This window comes from Mus caroli, chromosome 17 (assembly GCF_900094665.2).
Source record: "Mus caroli chromosome 17, CAROLI_EIJ_v1.1, whole genome shotgun sequence".
NCBI classification, from domain to species: domain Eukaryota; kingdom Metazoa; phylum Chordata; class Mammalia; order Rodentia; family Muridae; genus Mus; species Mus caroli.
Genome location: NC_034586.1, coordinates 61,580,846 through 61,602,627, shown reverse-complemented (window position 1 = coordinate 61,602,627; position 21,782 = coordinate 61,580,846). Strand labels below are relative to the sequence as shown.

Sequence of the window (21,782 nt, the reverse complement as noted above, 5' to 3'; positions counted from 1 at the left end):
TCTTCTTCTTCTTCTTCTTCTTCTTCTTCTTCTTCTTCTTCTTCTTCTTCTTCTTCCTTCTCTTTTGACACAGACTGCTGTGAGTGGTTATTCCCTAGAGTGTCTCATAATCCAGGTCTACCAATTTTATGTCCTGTGCTGTCCCTGTAAGTTGCTGTGTGAGTGACCGTGTTTGTTATCGGATTTCAAGGTTGTGTGGATTTTGATATTAGCCAGTGCTTTCTGGAATATTTATGGCGAGGTTGGAATATCTACAGTAACCAGTTGGAGACCTTTTAATTCCATTTTTCTAAAGGAGCCACCTGTTCACTGGCACACAGTTTGGAGGAATAAACTGAACCTAGAACTCTCAGCTGTTGATGGTCTCACTTCCTTACAGATGTGCGTGGGTGTCATTGAGAAGCCTGGATCCGTCTCTTTATTTACATAATTAGGGGAAATGCACAATACCTCTACCTTATGTGGTCCCTGTTTAGTCTGAAAGCCTTGTAAGATCAAGTCGCTGACAGGGGAACCCTTTCTGCATTTTCAACTGGCCCGAGAAGGCGGTCTCCGTGTGTGAGAGGGTTCAGCCTGTTCCAGCTCGAGCTCTTCTGTGTGCATTGATTTTCAATTCAGACTTTTAACAAATTTCAGCTCCCATGTATTGATGCATCTAGTCTATTCTTGGCAGGAACAGTTTTCCTTATAGAAGGTCTCGCAGTCAACAGCGATGATGGAAGATGGTGTGCTTCCGGCAAGGGAGCATTTTTTCTGCCATGAGTAGCTGGCACCGAGATGGTTTTCAGTCCATAGCTCAGTGAGCATGTCCTAGTTTAGACACAATTTGCCAGACATAAAAGAGAACAGAAGAAAGACTGAGGAGGTATGCTGTTCTCAGGCAGGGTGGGGGAATCTTGGACCACCTATGGAGCATTCTTGGTGAGTGTGAGTGAGAGACATTCCTCCTGGAGGTCACTGAACATCCCTCAGCCACTCTGAGACTTTACCAGGAAAGTAAACAAATTCGTTATCTTTTGATACTGGAGAAACAGAAATTCAGCTTAGCTCAACATTTGAATCCAGCTGTTTCAAGTTGGTAATGGCCCATGATTACCAGATTTGGCTACTTATTTATTTGTATAGACAAGTAAAGTAAGATTGAGCTAGGTGGGAGACTCTGAAAGCAGATGCACCAGTTGTTCAACAACTTAGCTGCCGGGAGCCTCCGGGCTCGGGCCAGGGTAGTGGTGGAGTCACAGGGTTAGAACTCTGGTGATGGCTTTAAAGTCTGAGGGACTCGGGGCTTTCTTGATAACTTCTAAAAAGTCCTAAAATCTTTCTTGCTCTTTCTGAGGGTAAAAGACTGCTGGCTTAGGCGATTAACACCTGTAGCCCTAACAGGGGAGGACTAAGCAATGCTGCCCTTGTTCTCTCTCAGCAGGAACTGCTGGGCTCTAACTTTCAGCCTGCTAGTCGGAAGTCCCAGGAAGAGAACACATTTAGAGAAGTGATTATAAAGTTTATTACTAAATTGTAAAAAGTTTCCTATGAAAGATATCTAAGGGGATAAACAGAAAGATCCTAAGGGGGTGGGGGGAGGAAATATTCTCTAAGTGGGGAAAGGGAAAAGATTCTAGTCTAAGTGGGGAAAGGCAAAAAAGGTCTCCTCTATTGATGATATTCGCACTGCTCTTTGTCCTCAGTACTTGTACATCTTTCAGAACACATGATCACATGTTACAAAGTTCATCACAAGTTCACACACAAAAAAATCACAAATTGAAATAGAAGTTTACAACGGTGAATGTTTACATGCATAGGAGTAATTATCTGGCTAAACATCCATCACCTGTCTGAGCTCCACAGGTTCACTGAAGGTTTAAAACCATAACTAATGTATTAGTGAAGTTTTGTATAGATAAACCCAGTCGGTATTTTATCTTCTGTCCTAGCACCTACAATAAATCCTTAGTTGCCTTTTAATGACCTTTGGTTAATTGTTTTACACCTCTTGGAATGTGCTCTGAGTAGAAGAAAGTCTAGTTACCATCTAAGAGCAATTAACTGGTGACACTTGGGAGGGTTCTCATTGCAGCTTTGACTATCAGAAAAGGATTTAATAGCAGTCCCATTAATAAAAGAGCTTAATAAACACAGATATAATTTTAGGAATTTTTATAGGATCATCATTAATACTTAAGTCATCTATTTGTCTATATAGCATCACTAAAAGATAGTACATCTTCGTGGATCTGCAGAGATCTGCTTCAAAGGGGATGTGCATCTACTTAGTGGTTGTTATATATGTTTAATAATAACAGGAAAAGCATACTGATAGCAGGAATCTTTCCTAAAATGAGTTCCTCACAGTTTTGCTTAATGAGGGCTCACCTTTCACAGGTTATATAATGATCCGAGGCAGGCCACTTCAGGATGATCACCTGCTAGTAATTAGCTTGTCCCATTATGGCTCCTGACACTTAGCAGCAGAGCTAAGGCTCTCGGCAGTGTTTCTGACTCCGAAGCCCACGTCTGTACACGTCAAGTTAGGTGTGTCTTCTCTGTGTTAGAGAAAGCCAGCTGCACTCTGTGACCTGATAGGGCTTCAGTTACTGCACAGGACAGGCAAAGTACTGTGACAGAGATGCTTAGGTCCTCTGACTCCTAATCTGTCACCCCAGCATGTGGCTTTCAGAGTTGTTACTACAATGTGGAACTTTAAATCTGGTATTAGAATGTATTCCAGGCAGGAGGAAGAGGATCAGTAAAGGAAATGAAAGTTCTCTTTAAAAAAAAAATGTATATACACATATATGTATATACATGTGTGTGTGTAATATATATATAAACATATATATATATAATTTTTTATTAGCCAGAGGAAAATAGCCTAGGAATTTTTCTTTTTATGCTCCCTTCTGTGTTTTTTTTTAATTCTCAAAACAGTCCCATTATATAGCCTAGACTGGCTGTGACCTTGTATTCCTCCTGTCTTAGTTTATCAAGTGGTGGAATTTCAGGTGTGTGTCACCCCACCTAGTGATATAATTTTATTTCTATCTCATTGATCAAGCCAATGTCACATGGTGTTTTCAGTCTCCAAGTTAATTTTGAGTCAAACGTACTGCTCTATAACTTCGATATAATGTGTACTTAGATATAATCTCAGTATATTTTTATATAGATCTGTCATTTTTTACAAACCTACTCATGTATTCCATCCAAGAGACACAACATTCCTTGCCGAGGAGACAATCTGTGCCAAGCATTTTGCTGTCTTGAGTGAAAACCAGGCAACAGTCGGCATCCACCACAGGGAGGTTTAGTGTTGAAACTCTTAAGAAACAACTTAGAAAAGAAAGATCTGCAAAGCAATCTGAGATGCTAGAGGAGATGTCATTATAGTTAAGTGCACACCAAAGGGAGTGTGTTTGCGTGTCTCGGGCTTCTCTGTGCATCCAGTCTGCCACGTTAAAGAGAATGGTATTTGAAAAATCTGAGATGAATCCAAAGCTGTCAAATTTAAATCAAGTAGGACAATTAGTGTGAAAGGTACCCCCCCCCCAAATCTTTAGAACTCTATTAGTATATTTAGAATGGTTTTTGTCTCACAGAAGGCATTCCTCTCTGTACCTCTCATAACCTATTTTATTAGCATTTATTAACCATACAAAGCAATGGGGGTTCTGTGTGGGATTTTCATACAAGCACAGAATGGACTTTGATCATATTTACCATTCCTTTGCTCCCTCTCCCAGTCCTTTTGCCCCGCCTCCTGCAGGCTTCTGTCCCTTCCCCATAGAGGGCCTATTCTATGCCTCTCTTCCTTCATGTCTTGGGGGTGGGGTGGGGTTGGGGCAGTTGGCCTAGATTTCAAATAAAAGGAAAATTTGTGTGTGTGTGTGTGTCTTCCTTAGCCTGGCTTAACTCAATGTGTTGAGTGTTTGCATAGGGAAAGCATGATGAATATACCTAAGCTGAGTCACCTGATACAACACAGTAGTGAAATTCAGACACACTTGTTAAATACCCTGGATGCTAAGCTTATTAAGTACCTAAAACCAAAGCCACAAACAGCTCTCTATGCGGGCAATGTCACATTTGCGATCTCTTAACTCTCCTTCAGCCTGCACAGACCTCAGTGGGGTGAACTGAAAAACAACGGCACGGAATGCGTGATTTCTCGAAAACCTCGTTACCTATGAATGTTAACGGCTAGCAACTTACAGTATAAATTCCCACTTATATAGCATTAAAAAAATAAACCAACGTGTGATCTTATACTTTCTCTGTGAAACATACATTTTATTTTGAGATATTTCACTTTTCAAAAAAATCGCATAATACCAAGATGGTTTGTCACAGAAAGAAAACCCTCCTCAAATTGACCCAGTTGAATCATTTGCAGGAAAACAACCCAGAATGTCTTGTAATGACTCAAGGGTGCTCACGAGAGTCACAGCCTTTCACTGCTGTGTCAGGCAGGAATATGAAGAGACGGGAATGTTCATGGTGCTTATGACTCCAGCCTAGTATTGCAAATTCATCTAGAAAGTTTCTTTGACTTCAATGCTTTCTCATTAAGATGGATTACTATCACTATTTATTAAAGTCTTTATCACTGTTCATAATTCAGGTTGGATTCAGCCCTGGCTTTGATGGTCCTGGGGGAAGCTGCTAAGCTGGACATGGCCTGCTTGAAAACACTGATGGACCTAGTGACAGATTTTCTTGAGAACATCTTGTCTGCTCAGAACCAGGTAACACCCTGCAGTGTTGATGTGAAAGTGGACAGGAACAGAAACATGCTCTGGTCTTAACAGTTCCGCACATTACATGCCACATTTGAGCACCTGGTGTATATAAATCGGTAATAATTCTAAGTAAATATACAAGCGAATGCTTGTTTACCACAATGTCACTATTTATCACACTTTACTGTTATGTCTGTTAACTTTTGCAGCTGTCCATCACTAGAAAACAAAAACCACGTGGCAGAATTAGTACTAGAAAACACGTTAGCATTATATACTCTTTCATAGCTTGTGTCTGTTGCCTGAATTCGGTCCTTAACTCATCTCTTATTTATTCTTTATCATCTTATATTTATCCTTCCTTCTTCCTTTTTTCCTGAATGTTATACTGTAACCATGTGTACATCTGTTCACACATGCATAAACATTATTGGCCAGGTTCCACTTGTGAGGGAGAAAGTGTAAAATTCAGTGTGAGGCTACACAGCTCCAATTCTCAATGGCCGTTCTAACCATATAGAAGCTCATTAATATATATAGATTTGGTTGTGGCTAATTTTGGCGTGTGGTTTATTTTGTATGTAAATTATTTATTTATATTAGATATTTTCTTTATTTACATTTCAAATGCTATCCTGAAAGTTCCCTATACCCTCCCCCCGTCCTGTTCCCCTACCCACCCACTCCCACTTGTTGGCCCTGGTGTTCCCCTGTACTGGGGCATATAAAGTTTGCAATACCAAGGGGCCTCTCTTCCCAATGATGGCTGACTAGGCTATCCTCTGTTACATATGCAGCTAGAGACATGAGCTCTGGGGATACTGGTTAGTTCATATTGGTGTTCCTCTTACAGGGTTGCAGACTCCTTCAGCTCCTTGGGTACTTTCTCTAGCTTCTCCAATGGGGGCCTTGTGTTCCATACTATAGCTGACTGTGAGCATCCAGTTCTGTATTTGCCAGGCACTGGCATAGCCTCATATGAGACAGCTATATCAGGGTCCCTTCAGCAAAATCTTGCTGGCATATGCAATCGTGTCTGGGTTTGGTGGCTGATTATGGGATGGATCCCCGGGTAGGGTGTGGCACATTTACACAATGGAGTACTACTCTGCTATTAAAAACAATGAATTTATGAAATTCTTGGACAAATGGATGTATCTGGAAGATATCATCCTTAGTGAGGTAACCCAATCACAAAAGAAGTCACTAGATATGCACTCACTGATAAGTGGATATTAGCCCAGAAACTTAGAATACCCACGATACAATTTGCAAAACACAAGAAAATCAAGAAGAAGGAAGACCAATGTGTGTAAATTATTTATGATAGTATTTATATACACATGTTTGAAAATTTTACATTTTATTGGAAAGGGGATAATTTCATTCTGTATTGTTGACTATTAAGTTTGTTTCTGATTTTTAACAGTTAACAATATTGAACTCGAATCCTTTTTAATTTTTATTTTTTAAACCATCTCATATATGAATGCAGTGCATCACTGTCCTATTCACGCTAATTGCCCTCTCTCTCTCATCCCCTCCCATCATGCTCACCCTTTCTACTTCATATCATTCTCTCTCTCCTCTTTATCTTTGATTTTCCTTTTTTTTTGTTTTGTTTTAACGGAAAATACAAATTTATACAATATATTCTGATTATGGTTTTCCCTTCCCCAAGTCCTTCCAAATCCTTCCCACCTCCCTACTCACCTAACACCACACTCTTTCTCTTTAGGAAGCAAATGAACCAATGCCAACTAACCAACCAACCAACCAAAACCAAAACCAAACAAACAAACAAACACTTCCCAAAAGCAAAACCCTCAAAGAAAGTACACAAGAAACATAACATATGTAAACAAAACCCATAAAAACACAAAATTTGAAACCATAGTATGTAAGGAAAACATGTAGAAGGTTTCTGATTTTGTGTGTGTGTGTGATAAATAAAGTCACCAAATAATAGAAGAAGAAAATACACCAAGGGAGCCCTGCAGTACCAGGAATGGGTTACATCTAGTTGGGTTGTTGGCCAAAGTGCTCCCATAGAACCCCTAAACAGCTCAGGATATTGCCAAGTGTATTGCTTGCCCTTCATAAGCTAAATGCTGTGGAGCAGGTATCTGTTGAATTAAATATCTAAATATAAAAATATAAACCTCAGTGGCGGGTTTGCTACCTGCCTCAATGGTTCACATTCCGAATGAAACACACACACAGCCTTTATGTTTTGATATGCCTGAACAGCTCAATCACTGGGCCACTGCTTCACCACCACAAGGTTAATCCTGAGCTATTTCTTACTAAGTTCTGTGTTCTATCTTGGCTGCTATGGACCCAGAAGGCTGCCTAACTGGGCCGTGCTCTCCTGACTCCTTCAATGGTGGCCATGCCTCTTTCTCCTGCACTTTTCTCAGGCACAGGGTTTGGCTCTGGGAAAATTCCAAAAACCCACCTCTGTCTGTCTTCCCCAGCAATTGGCTGTTGGCATTTTCCTGATTTACCAATCAGAGCCAACTGGGGGCATGTTCCCAGAAGCTATGTGCAGACACTCATATAAGCAGTTTTGGGTACCCAAATTAACATTAGAATATATGCAATATAGCAGCTGCATATTTCCACTCATTCCCCTGGCCCTCTAAACCTTTCTCCTGACTCCTCCGACACCTGATCCTGCCCCCTTTCCCCTCTCCCACCCAGACCCCTCCTCCCTCTGCCTTCCATGATTATTTTGTTTCCCCTTCTAAGTGGGATTGAAACATCCTCACTTGGGCCTTGCTTCTTGTTTAACTTCTTTGGTTCTGTGGGGTACATCATGGGTATTCTGATCTTTTGGGCCAATAACCACTTATCAGTGAGTACATACATGTCCTTTTGGGTGTGGGTTACCTCACTCAGGATGATACTCTCTAGTTCCATTCATTTGCCTGCACAATTCATGCTGCCATCGTTTTTAATATTTGAATAATATTCCATTGTGTAAATGAACCACATTTTTTGTATCCATTATTTGGTTGAGTGACATCTGTGTTGCTTCCAGTTTCTGGCTACTATGGATAAAGCTGCTGTGAACATAGTGGAGCATGTGCCCTTGGGGTATGGTGGAGCATCTTTTGAGTATATGCCCAGGAGTGGTGTAGCTGGGTCTTCAGGTAGAACAAGTTCCAATTTTCTTGTATGCTGCAGAATGATGGATCCTGATAATGTATCCAGTCTCCTAGCCTGTGTCTTTTTATTTGGGAATTAAGACCATTGATGTTGAGAGATATTAATGACCAATGATTTTTAGTTCCTGTTATTTTGTTGCTGGAGGAGGTATTATGTGTGCATGATTCCCTTCTTTTGGGTTTGCTGTGAGATGATTAGTTTCTTATGTTTTCTTGGGCGTAGTTACCCTCCTTGAGTTGGAGTTTTCCTTCTATTATTCTCTGTAAGACTGGATTAGTAGAAAGATATTATTTCAACTTGGTTTTGTCATGGAGTATATTGGTTTCTCCATCTATGGTGATTGAGAGTTTTGCTGGGTATAGAAGTCTGGGCTGGCATCTGTGGTCTCTTAGGGTCTGCGTGACCTCTGTCTAGGATCTTCTGGGTTCTAGAGTCTCTGCTGAGAAGTCAATAGGTCTGCCTTTATATGTTACATGGTATTTCCCCTTGAAGCTTTTAGTAGTCTTTCTTTGTTCTGTACATTTAGTGTTTTGGTCACTATGTGGCAGGAGGATTTTCTTTTCTGTTTCCACTTACTTGGTGTTCTGTAGGCTTCTTATACATTTATAACCATCTCATTCTTTAGGTTGAGGAAGTTTTCTTCTATGATTTTATTGAAAATGTTTTCTGGTCCTTTGAATTAGAAATCTTCGCTCTCTTCTACTCCTATTATTCTTAAGTTTGGTCTTTTCGTTCTGTCCTGAATTTCCTGGATGTTTTGGGTTGGGAGCTTTTTAACACTTTGTATATGTGTCAGTATTTTTTATGGTATTTTCTATGCTTAAAATTCTCTCTTCTATCTCTTGTGTTCTGTTGGTGATGCTTTTGTCTGTAGTTCCTGTCCTCTGTTCTAGGATTTCTGTCTCCAGGGCTGCCTCCATTTGTGACTAATTTATTGTTTCTACTTTCATTTTTTAGGTCTTAGACCATTTTGTTAAATTCCTTTACCTGGTAGATCATATTTTCCTCTTTAAGGGATTCTACCTGTTTGTCTGTGTTTTCTTGTATTTCTTTAAGGGAATTACTTATATCCTCCTTAAAGGCCTCTATCATCTTCATGAGATTGTATTTTAGGTCAAGATCTTGCTCTTTAGGTGTGTTGGAGTATCCAGGGCTTGCTGTGGAAGAACTGGGTTCTGATGGTGCCGTATTGTACTGCCTTCTGCTGATTATGTTCTTGTTCTTGCCTTTTGCCTTCTGGTTGTCTCTGGTGTTGACTGGCCTGGGTATCTCAGATCGGAGCAGGTCTCCCCAGAGGCAGGTTGGAGCTGTGTGACCTAGGTTAGATCAGTCCTTCTGTGAGGCAGGCAGGGCTGTGGGATGGGGGAGCAGGCAGGCTAATCTACCACGAGTGCAGGTGGAGGTATAGACTGGAAGAGTGGGACAGATACCACATCTGCTGGACTCTGTGGGGAGTCCCAGCTGGCATGGGTATTGTGGCAGGGGTCTCACCTGTGTCCCTAGTTAGGGCAGACCTCCTGGGAAACAGGAAGGGCTCTAGGCTTGGGGCATGGGCCTCCGATCTGCCATGGGTGCAGGAGGCGGTACAATAGATTAACTTACCTTTCATTGATTACTAAATTGGATGTTTGCTATTTAACATATATATTAGTACTTATATTTCTGAACTATTTTTAATAAAACATACTCATCAAAACTAAGTTTAATGAGTACATTTAGAAAATTTAATTAGTTTTACCACAACTGCATAACATTTGAATAAATCAGTTTTGTTACAATCATACTATATATCCGGTTTCTAAGACTGGCAGAATGTACCTCGATTCTCGATTCTCTAATGTGCACTTTTGATTTTTTTTTTTTTGTCTCAGGAAGAGAACTATAATACATATGATATTTCCTGGGCCTCAGAGATTATATTCACATATACAACAATTATTGCAGAAGTCTGTCTGTATGCAGCTACCTCTGACCTGAGGAAAACGGCTTTGATTGGGTTCTGTGCCTGTAAAAGTCCGCAGCAAGATATTTCCCTCACAGACGAGTCTGAAGAGCTGCCAGAATTGGATGGCGCAAGCATTTTAACTCTTCTGAAGTATTTCTCTTCCAGAATGTCTGATAACTGTAAGTAATATACTTTTCATTTCAGCGAATAATATTTTCTAAGCATTCCTGCCTTCTATGTATAACAACAAGTTTTCACAAAAGGCTTATGTCTAAATATGAATAGTATCTTTCAGTTCAGTAAGACTTCCTAGGGAAAGTATTTTATAAAATGGACTTTTTTAAAATCAGTAATTGTAAGACGGCCGATATCTAAAATAAGCTCGGAAGGTTTCTGGTTCCAGTCATGTAACTTGCAAACTTAAGATGGCTGAGGTGATGGTGGGATGCGTTCCCTCTTCTTTTCTGATCTTTCCTAAGGAGTTTTCTTCTCCATTCCTCTTAGCACCTGCCTTTTCTCTCCTCCTCTCTTGCTCTTTTTATAGCAAGAAATTTCTCTTCAATTACTCTGTCGTCATCGTCGTTGTCGTCATCATCATCATCGTTATATTTTGCTACAGAGTTTCTTCAGCTGGCCAGAAAGTAAGCATCTTCCTGCCTCAGCCGCCCTATACTGGGGTTTGGGCTCGTGCTCACACACTCAGCTTTCACTCACCACTTCACTCCTGACTCTGCCTGCCTGGAAAGCCAAATCTAAAGACCATCTTACTACCGTGACTCTTGAGACGAACAGAATCACTAATACTACTTTTAAAAGAGAAAGATTTGAGAAGATCTTTTAGGCTGATTGAACTTCACAGCTAGAACCAAAGCCATTGGAAGTCATTACTGGTGTAGTCTGTTGGCCTGGATTACCTGTTAGTCTCAAGAATTGAGCCATCTGACACATGCTGTTCGGTTGTCAGGCAAACACACCCCGAGGATTGTCTTTCCCCCCTGCAGTAGTGCCCTTAGCAGACCTATGGAGTGCCTTCTAGGCAGGTGGTCGTGGGTTGTATAATGAAGCTAATGAATTAGTCAGAGTTCCTGCACAGTTTCTACTGCATGTCCCTTCCTGCCTTGAGTTCCTGCCCCAACTTTTCTCCCTCCAGGACAATGCCCTGGAAGTGTATGAAAGAAACTCTTTTCTCCTTTACATTGTTCTTTCGGCCAGAATCATTATATATATAATATGATACGATATAATATATTATATAATGATATAATATATTATTTATATTATATCATATATATATGATACAATATAATACACATATACACACATATATGTGTGTATATTATATATATATATATATATATATATATATATATATAATACACATTATAATTTTATTTTCACAGATACCAGATGACTTTCATGTTTGCCTTAGCCACCATTCTATTGTTATAAAAGAAAGCATGGAACTGGGGGCTGGCTCACAGTTTCAGAAGCTTAGTCCATTGTCATCATCGTAGGGGGCATGGCAGCAGGCAGGCCGACTTGGTCCTCGAAGAAGTTGAGAGTTCCACACCCCTGATCTGCAGGCAGCAGGAAGGAGGAGAGGCACTGGGACCAGCCTGGTCTTTTGAAACCTCAAAGCCCACCCAGTGACATCCTTCCTAATCCTTCTGATCCTGCCAACAGTTCTACTCCCTGCTGACTAAGCATTCAAATATGTGAGCCTATGGGGCCATTTTAATTAAAACCACAACAACGTTATCTTATCTTATTCACATACTCTATATGTGTGTGTATATAGTTTAATAATTACAAAGCCTTTTTTCTTCTTTTTTTGAAGGTTGGAATTCAGTTCTTTATAAAGTCCCTTGTAAAAACAAACACCTTAAAGGGTAGGGCAAATTTTTAAAAAGAAAAGGAAAGAAAAAAGACAGAGTGATTCATTGCTTCTCTTCAGCCTCATCTCTGGCCTCCCTCACTGAAAGGGCTTCCAGCTTCTCTGCCACCTTTTCGGCATTATCATTTTTGCCTGGCCCTTCCTTTTCTTTTCAGTTTCTTTCCTGCATTCTTCAAACTTTGAACTTTTGTGCATTCTCAGCATTTAGGAAGCGGATGGTGAGCAGTTCAGGCATGGGGCACTCATCAGCAAAGTTGGCGTGGGTATTCCAGACCCAGGCTCGGTCACTGCCAGCATTTGGCTTCAGCTCCATCCGTGGTGTGATATAGTGGTTGGCGCATATCTTCAAGGTTTTGTCCCTCCTCATGAGAAGGCAGATGGCCCCTTTCTCCTTGTGCTTCAGAAGTCTGACATCTCCAGTGCTTTGCTCCTTCCATTCTGGGAGGTCATTCTCTGAAGCAAACCAGAACAGCTTTGCATGCATCTTAAAAAGTTCCTCTTCATCTTCTTCTAGCGTTTTAATTTCTTGCTCAGGATTGAGCTCGAACTGGGGGTTGTGGTTGGACTCATCTGCATTCTCTGTGGATGTATCATGGTCCTCGAAACTGTCCTTGGCGGTCGCCATGTGGGCATGGAAACGGGGGCTCGCCGACTAGCTCAGGCATCACTGGCTCGGCAGCCTTTGGGCAGCCACAAGCCTTTTTATGTTGACAACTTCGGTTTTCATTTAAAACACGTCTTCTTTGATTGATGTGCTGATGTTCTCTATGGAATCTTCTGCACCTGAGATTCTCTCTTCCATCTCTTGTATTCTGTTGCTGGTGCTCGCATCTATGGTTCCAGATTTCTTTCCTAGGGTTTCTACCTCCAGCGTTGTCTCACTTTGGGTTTTCTTTATTGTGTCTACTTCCCTTTTTAGGTCTAGTATGGTTTTGTTCATTTCNATCACCTGTTTGGATGTGTTTTCCTGTTTTTCTTTAAGGATTTCTACCTGTTTGGTTGTGTTTTCCTGTTTTTCTTTAAGGACTTGTAACTCTTTAGCAGTGGTCTCCTATATTTCTTTAAGTGAGTTATTAAAGTCCTTCTTGATGACCTATGTATCAGAAGATGGCCTAGTCAGCCATCAGTGGAAAGAGAGGCCCATTGGTCTTGCAAACTTTATATGCCTCAGTACAGGAGAATGTCAGGGCCAAGAAGTGGGAGTGGGTGGGTAGGGGGGGGGGGGGGGGAGAGGGTATGGGGGACTTTTGGGATAGCATTGGAAATGTAAATGAAGAAAATACATAATAGTAATAATAATAATAATAATAAATCACACCACTGTTTAGATACTGATTATTAAAAAAATATATTTTTATTACATTCATCAAATACCACCTTATCGTTTTTCTAGCTTTATAATATTCTAGTTTTCTTAGTTTGTGGTGCCATTTTTATTTCCTTCCAGTTTTCTTGCTCTTAAAAAAGTAACACTCAATGGCCCAAGCACAGAGCTCCAGTGAGGAGGTTACATTTTACTCAGCTTTTACATATTTAACTAGAGTAAGTGCATCCGAACCTTCATCTAATCCAAGTCTCTGTGCAGTGACCTAAACTTAACCTGCCTGTGTGTGGCGCTTATGGCTAATATTTTGTGAAAAGTCTGTCCCAGAAAAATAACTGGTTTGCTGTTGTATTGTGGTTATCTGCAAGACAAACATTAGCAAACAGCATGGCCTTGACTCTCTGTTTCACTCATATTAAGAATGTTTGGGAGCTGGCAGACATTTTTGTTTCAAAGCAGTATACTTCCCTATACATGCTCACGTCCATGTACAAGCATGCACACTGAATTACACGCATAACGTGCCACAAAGATGCTCATATGCTGTCCATGGTGACATTTTTATACACGTAGCCCTCAACCCGGGGAGAAAAGAATTGTCAATAAATTGAATTTGTGTAATTAATTATCCACTTGACATTTAAAAATTTAACCATCACACATCATAACTCAATGTAATAAATTCAAAATTCCTCATGGAATAGTCCATTCAATAACTAGAAGGAAATATACAGTATCTTCATGTCCGATAAGGAAAGACTCCATAAAACATAAAAAAAAAAGAAGGCTGGAAAATGTGTACATATTTTAGAGTAGAGAGGATAATAAAAGAAATTCATTAACAGTTGCCACTCAGCAATTTTTTTTTTAAGCTTGATGGCTATTACTGGCTCAAGAGCAAATGGTAACTTGTGTGCCATCTCTTTTTCTCAACTCGCCCTCTTTTTAAGATGAAGCTGTGTGTTATAATCTGACCTGTAAGTCAGGTTTTGGAACATGAAACATACTCCCCATCCTTGTAAACCTCTCTGAGGAAGTACTACAGCATCCAGTGACAGGTTGGCTAGCACGTGCTCTGTGTTTTCTTACACGAGAGCTTTATGTGGGTCTAGAAGTCCTGGAACAACTTCGCAGGCCAGGAAAACGTCCTTGGCCTGGGTCCCTGGAGCCGCCAGGCAGCTCAGGAGGAACCGTTATGGGGTTCTCTTTCCTTCTCCACTTATTACAGGCTTGAGCTGGCAGAGAGTTCTGAAGACTGTAGGAGAGGTAGAAGGGAGTGTTTTCAGTTCAGAGTAGGGGACAGTAAGTGTAATGGAAGAAAAGACTCCACGGCCATTTGTGGTTCCATCTCCAAGGCTAAGTTAACAGCTAAATTCTGTGGCGACTGTGCTATGCTTAGCAAACATCGTGCAGGCTTTCCTGTCTCTAGCAACACTGCTTCGGTGAGATGTAGTCTGTGAAGTTTGTAGACAATAGTTAGAGATCTTTTTTTTTTTTTTTTTTTTTTCCGAGACAGGGTTTCTCTTTATAGTTCTGGCTGTCCTGGAACTCACTCTGTAGACCAGGCTGGCCTCGAACTCAGAAATTCGCCTGCTTCTGCCTCCCACGTGCTGGGACTAAAGGTGTGCGCCACCACGCCCGGCAATAGATCTTAAAGTTGAAACTGTCCTTCTAAATTTATTTTAAGATTTTTCATGAAATCCAAACTTACTAGGCAAAGGGCTACTGGGATATTTTTAGAGTTCAAAGATATTGCTAATTTCCCCAGGAAGTTCTGTTGTCTTTCCTAGTTGTCTCTGTTCACCTTTAAACAAAAGCATCCCTAGTCTTTTGCTCTCATTCTATCAGGTGTGGTTACTATAGGGCAGTGGCTCTCAACCTTTTCCCAGGGGTCACCTACGATCATTGGAAAACTCAGATATTACATTATGACTCGTAACAGTAGCAAAATTACAGTTCCGAAGCAGCAAGGAAAGTAATTTTACAGTTGGGGTTACACCATGAGCATCTGTATTAAAGGGCTGCAGCATTAGGAAGGGTGAGAGCCACTGCTATAGGGTGAAACAACAAACTGAAAATGTCGAGTACTTTACCTGCACAAAGATTTCATCAACCTAGCGGAATAACATGTTGAAGCATAGACAATTGAAAGTGTTTCACTTACTTCAGTTATCTGAAGTCCAACACAGAGGGAAAAGAGCAATGACCTAAAAATAATACATTGTTTCTAAAGCACTTAAGTACAGTCTAACCTGTCATTCCTTAACAGTATATCAGCAAAGAAAGGAGAAAGGTTTAAACTTTCTGTCCAAATTAATTAAGGAGTCGATAAGTGTACATTAATAAAAAGTAACTCATTATGTGCTTGGAAGTTCTATGTTACATATGTCAGAATGAAGGTCACCACTGTGTTTGGAAATGGTTTATTCTTATATTTTATCTGGCCTAGAAGTTGCATCTTCTCTCTGCACATTCTGTTTATCAGAGTCACCTGGTTGCTGAGTGGTGGTGGTGGTGGTGGTGGCATACAAGTTTAATCCTAGCACACAGGAAACAGAGGCAGAGAGCCAGAGAAGCAGAGAGGCAGAGACATAGGCAGGGGGATTTCTGTGAATTCAAGACCAACTTGGTCTACAGAGTGAATTCCAGGACAGCCAGGGCTATGCAGTGAAATCTGAATAAAAAAACCCAAACAAACAAACAAACAACAAACAAACAAAAAACACAACAAAAATGCCAAGAGAAACTTGGTAATGTTCAGGTAGAGAAATTCCCAACTTCATAGTCTTTTCAGTGCAAACACATATACATAATGCCACATCATCACATTTCGGACATCTGTCCTTTACCGCACATTGTATTCTTTATAAATTATTGAATATTTTAGGAATCTGTTCTCAAACAGATCTCGGGACTTGTGAGTCTGTGAATCCATCACCTCTTGCACCCCCCACCCTGCTCTGTCATTCAGAGATTAACTGTTTGTCCTTGCCGTTCCTTTCCTTTTTAAAAATTGACAGATGAAATGATTCCATGACATTTTCATCCATAAATGTCACCATATCTCCATAATACTCATTCCACACCTCACTTTGTCCTCTCCCCAGACCACCATCCTCCTCTTCCCTTCAAATTGCCCTCATTTCTCCTTCATCTACATAACATTTGTATATAATATATATGTACACACATGAAAATATATAAATATGTATTAAATATCTAAAGATATGTGAATTATAAAAACACGTATGAAACGAATAAGCATATATATAAAATGTAAAAACAGTAACGAACTAGAAATAATACAGTATTTTAAGCATTTAGAGAGCTAAAGTAGGTTCTAACATGTAACTTCATAACAATATATCAGAAAAGATATAGCTGTTTTCTTTAGCTGTTTGTATGTCTTCAAAGCCCTTTGTCTATCTTTTTGGTGGGAGCAAGGTGATCGCTATTTTATTTGCCTAAAAGGTCTGGGGAAATTTATATTCTGATTTTGTTTGTTTGCCTCTTTGAGATAAGGTCTTGTCATGTAGCCACACCTTGCCTGGAGCTCGCTAGGAAGTTTTAAAGTCTTGATCTTCCCCCTGCATACCCCTGGGTGAGTGCTGGGATTGTAGGCATATATCACCCGCTAGGCTACCCTGTGGATTTTCATCTTGGTTGCTGAGAGAGAAGTGAATATGACTATGTGACAACCTGACTATGGAGATTCACTGCTTCCTCACAAAGGACACATATCCCCAGTAGAGAAAACTTGATGTTCTTTAAAAAATATAACCAGACACCTGCCTGTCTAAAATCAATATCTCAGCGTCTCTCTTCACAGTATTCTCTTTTTAATTTTTGAAACTGCCATGTATTTCTCTCTTCCCTCCCTTCCCTCGAACTCCTCCTATATACTTAGTTACTAGGCTGCAATCACTTTTAACTTTTATTCCTTATTAGTGTGCACATGAATGGTGCGGGGGTCCACATGCCACATCATCAATATGAGGGTCAGAGGACAACCTCGTGCATGCAGAGGACCTCTCTGGGACACCTTGCCAGTCCTTTTGTTGTTTATAACTTCCATGTGTACTTTGGAGATTAACAATAGCATAAGATGGTTTGCAGGGGTGGTTTCCCATTATTTTCTTTAACAATGTCTTAAACAAGTTGGTTTTGTTTCCGGTATCCGTGCTCGTCTCTTTCAGGTTTGTCGCTTCAGGGTCACAGGTACAGAGCGAGGGACATCATCTCTCATTAACTATAAAGTGAACTTGTTATTTTGCTTATTTTTAAATGCCCTGTCAGCTGCTTTTTAATTGATGCCAGACATCAATTTAGATTATTATTACCACATGGCAGTTTGTCCTTCATTTCTTTAATGTGAAAATATGAGATGACTTACCTTGTAGAGTTGGGCTTATCACTCCAGAGATCAATTTTTTTCCTGCTCATAGTTTGTGTGATCTTTTTAATGCATTATTAAATTTAGTCTGCTAGTTGCTATAGTTTGAATATGGTCCCCACAGGGCTGTGGTTGGAATGGCTGATCCCAGGTGGTGGAACCATTTTGGGAGGTGGGGCTCAGCTGGAGGAATCACTGTAGTTTAATCCCCCACCCAACTTGCCCTCTCCCTCCAATCCTTTCCATGTTCTCTATCAAGCCTCTCCTGCATCCCTTTCCTTAATTCCTCTCAAGTTCATGACCTCTTTTTTATGGCGAGTTACACATGCACGTATGGGCCAGCACTCATGCGCACGTGGGCGCACACAGGCATGCTTGTGCATACACACATGCACACATGCACACAGCCCTACATAAGTAACCCCTGCAGAGTCCATTTAGTGTTGCTCATAGATACATGAAATTACAGGGCTCACTCCTGGGGAAGACCAGTGCTTCCTCTCTCAGCATCCCTTAGTTGCTTGTTGTTCTTTGTCTAGAAGTATAGCCCTCCCCTCCACATTAGCACGTCTGGCGGTGGTATCAGTGCTCTGGCCTTGATTAGACAGCCATACTGTTATGGTTACAGTTCATGGGCACAGCTCCCTGTCATTTCTAGGAGACTGTCTCACAGACTTCCTGGTACGCTGGTTCTCACAATCTTCCTGCCTCATCGTCTGCGATGTTCCCGAGCCTGTGCAGGAATTGTGTTGCAGATGTATAAGTTGGGAATGTTCATCCCCATGGTCAACCGTCCTGGGTATTTTGACCTCTCCTCTGAGTACATGATAGAATTTATTACTGAAATCATCTGGCTTTGGGCTTGGACTAGGTATGAAGGTTTTGGTTACTGGTTTAGCAATCTTAACTACTTACAGGTGTATCTACATTCTCTTTATTTATAACTCGTCCTTGATAGATAACATATTTCCAGAAACATTTATTCATTTTGGGCTGTGTAACTACAGTACCTTACAGTTTTTAATAGTAGCTTCACTGTCCTTTCTGTGTTTTAAATAAATTATGACATCACTATAATTTTTCTGTTTCTTGTTATTGGTGTTGCTAAATTAGTATTGGTTTAGTTTTGTCTATTATTAAAAAAAAACCTCTTAGCTTTTAAAAAAATTCTATTCCCTTATTTCTATTTAAATTCTTTATTTGCTGCTTTCTGCTAGTTTTGGGTTTAGATTGTCTCTTCCTGTTTCTTTGGTTGTAAAATAATTTGAGGATATATATCATACTAAATGTTCCTTTCTGTATGGCTGTGGCATTGTTCTGAAGTTCAGCATTTTGGGGGGGTGGGTCTTAGGATATCTTCCAGTCTCTCTTTTGATTCCTCATATAACCTAGTTGTTCTTCAAGACTGCACTTTATTTACTCATTCAGTCCATGTCTATTGGGCCTACGTAGCCTCCACTGTTGCTTAAGCCTGTTCATTCTTGCTGCTATCTGATTTTGAACTGTTCCTTCTAACAACAAAAGCAACGGAGGCTGAGCAGGTAGCTGGGGGATTGCTCTTGCAGAGGACACAAGTTCAGTCCCCAGCACCTGGGTTAGATATTCAGATCTGCCTGTGACTCCATCTCTAGGGGGTCCTCTGGCATCTGTGGGTACCCACATTCACATGAATATCACACACCCATACACATAGTTTTTAAAAATAAAAAAAAGGAATCTTTATTTTATATACATTTTCTGTTTTTATTTTATTTAAATTACCTTTTGAGAATTTTAGATCTGGGTACTGTATTGGTATAATATCTACTCTTCCCAGCTTTTCAATTCCTCCCACGGCCCCTCTTCCCCCTCAAGCTCACGATTCTACCTTCTTTATTGTTACATATATACATGTGTACATACATACATCCACGCAACCTACCTGGAGTTCAATTTGTATTTTTCACATGTACACATGGTTAGTGCTGACCACTTGGAATCTGATAACCTATCAGGAAGCTCATGATGGATGAAATGGATTCTCTCTCCCAGCAGCCAATGAGGACCTATCCTCTTCTTCTAGGGGTGGGGCCACCCATGCTGGCTTTTCAACTGGTGCTGTTGAAAAGGCAACCACATCATTGAGATTTCATGGGTGTGACTTCTCGGTCCAGTCAGCAGATGTCCCCGTCTTCTGGCTCTTATGACCTTTGCTCCCCACCCCCACACCGCCATCCACAGTTTTCTCTCTCTTAAGTGTAGGGCTTGTACAGTAGAAGATTTATTCGTTGCGATGGCCACCTGATGATGGCCACTTACTCTCTGCTTTGTGATCAGTTGTGGACTTCAGTAGAAAGAAGCATCTTTAATGAGGGGTAAGAGCTGCCCTTACCTAGTGCATAGAACAGAAAAACCCAAAATAATTAGAAATTGCATCTCAGGAAAGCGGCAGTAGTAAGTTCTCACCTAGGGTCTGTGACCCCTCCAGCCACTAAGAGTTGGCTAGAACCATTGTATCAGGCATGAATTCCCACCTATTGAGCAGGCCTTACGGCTAATTAATCAGCTGCTGGCTACCCCCACCTTTCCCCAACAAGGGAGTCTAATCGCACCATCTGGGATGTCTCACTGGGCTGGTCACTATTGTGTATAAGCTTTACAGCCAGGTAGGACGATCCTTTGCTTGTCCCCTTTGGCAACTTGCATAGCATCTTAGAATACTGTGGGAGCTAGTTGTCAGGCAGGAGATTTCTAGGTCAGTTCAAGCTCAATTCCTCTGAGTTATGTGATCAAGGTCTTCTTTAACACTGGGGAGGCAACCAAGGGCAACAGCAGCAGCCTGTATTGTTTCAGAAGACCCTTGGGCTCTCCTGACCAACAACTCAAGGGGCTATTTCTCATTCTTGGCACTGGGTATTTGTCGGGCAGTCTGTCGATCTTGAGGGAAGTATTATTATTATACTCTGTGTCATAGCTCTATATTAAACACACACAAACACACACACACAGACACACACACACAGACACACACACACACATACCACACTACACATACTGCATATTTTTAAGGACATTCATAAAATGTTTCCCTATAGATTTTCTAAATATCTGTTATTTATCTCTCTCTTCCTTCTGTATTAGCCACCCTCTTCACAGATAAAACCTTTCCCCTTTTTCCACTTCCTCCTTCACACCACCTGTGCCCTACCACCCCTCTCTCTCTAGTCCAGGCACTCTCCCAGCTTGCCTTTCATTGCTGCATACATGCCTGCTTCCTTATCTTTATTTTCAGCCTGTATTAGTTACTTCTCTATTGTGACAAAATGCCACCACCAGTGTGGCAGCTTATAGGAGAGTTTATCTGGGGTTAACAGTTCCAGAGGGGTCAGAGTCCCTCACTGCCACAGTTGGGAGGTGTGGGGAGAGTGGGAGTGGGGAAGTATAGCAGCAGGCAGGCATGCTACCTGGAGCAGCAAGCTGAGAGCTCACATCTTGATCTACAAACAGCAGAGAGAGCCAACTGGGAATGGTGTGCGGCTTTTGAAACCCCAAACCCATTCCCTGTGACAACTTCCTCCAGCAAGGCCACCAGCTCCTAAATCTACCCAAACAGCACCATGAACTGGGGATCAAGTATTCAAATGCCTGAGAGTGTGGGGGACGTTTATCATTCAAACCACTGCCCAGGCTGTGAGTATCCTTAAAAATATAATGTGACTCTCATAGAAAGCACATTTTGTATTCTTTCTGATTATATCGTTGTTTTCCTCGGTTGTTTCTAGTTTAGAAAATCCCACTTGAGTTCTTAGGCCGTTGGATTATGCACATTTTGTGTGGCAAAGTCTCTCATTTAAAATTTTTTTATTAAAGTAGTGAGTGGGCATGCCATGCATATAAGCACACTATGACCACATTGTCCAGAAGAACACACTGGATCTCTTGGCACTAGAATTACACACAGATGGTTTCGAGGCTCAGTGCGGTTGCTGGGAGCCAGGGCCTGGTCCTCTGGAAGAGCAGCAATTGCTTTTACCTATGAAATCCATTTCTAGCCCCCTGTTTATCACTTTTTGAAGTCTAGATTGTAGATGCAGTACTACTTGTTACTGAATGTTTTCCAGCTTTGAATATAAGACCACACTCCCCAGAAAAGTATCTGAAAACTCTGCTTCCGGTCTCTTGGGACACATTAATTACTCTCCTGGACTCACTCACTAGTCTCCTGAACTCACTCACTAGTCTCCTGAACTCACTCACTAGTCTCCTGGACTCACTCACTAGTCTCCTGGACTCACTCACTAGTCTCCTGGACTCATTCACTAGTCCCCTGGACTCACTCA

The 21,782-nt window shown here is 41.0% G+C and overlaps 1 protein-coding gene and 1 pseudogene across 7 annotated transcripts in view; one reads left to right on the top strand and one right to left on the bottom strand.

The window, feature by feature from the left end:
- Nucleotides 1-21,782, top strand: part of Tmem232 (transmembrane protein 232) — a 239,165-nt gene that overhangs the window by 80,482 nt on the left and 136,901 nt on the right. For all 7 annotated transcript variants that reach the window (XM_021149610.1, XM_021149603.1, XM_021149604.1 and 4 more), the window contains 2 exons: nt 4,619-4,742; nt 9,779-10,031. In XM_021149610.1, the coding sequence (XP_021005269.1) occupies nt 4,619-4,742; nt 9,779-10,031 (377 nt within the window). The remainder of the gene's footprint in view (nt 1-4,618; nt 4,743-9,778; nt 10,032-21,782) is intronic.
- Nucleotides 11,790-12,371, bottom strand: LOC110284038 (annotated as a pseudogene).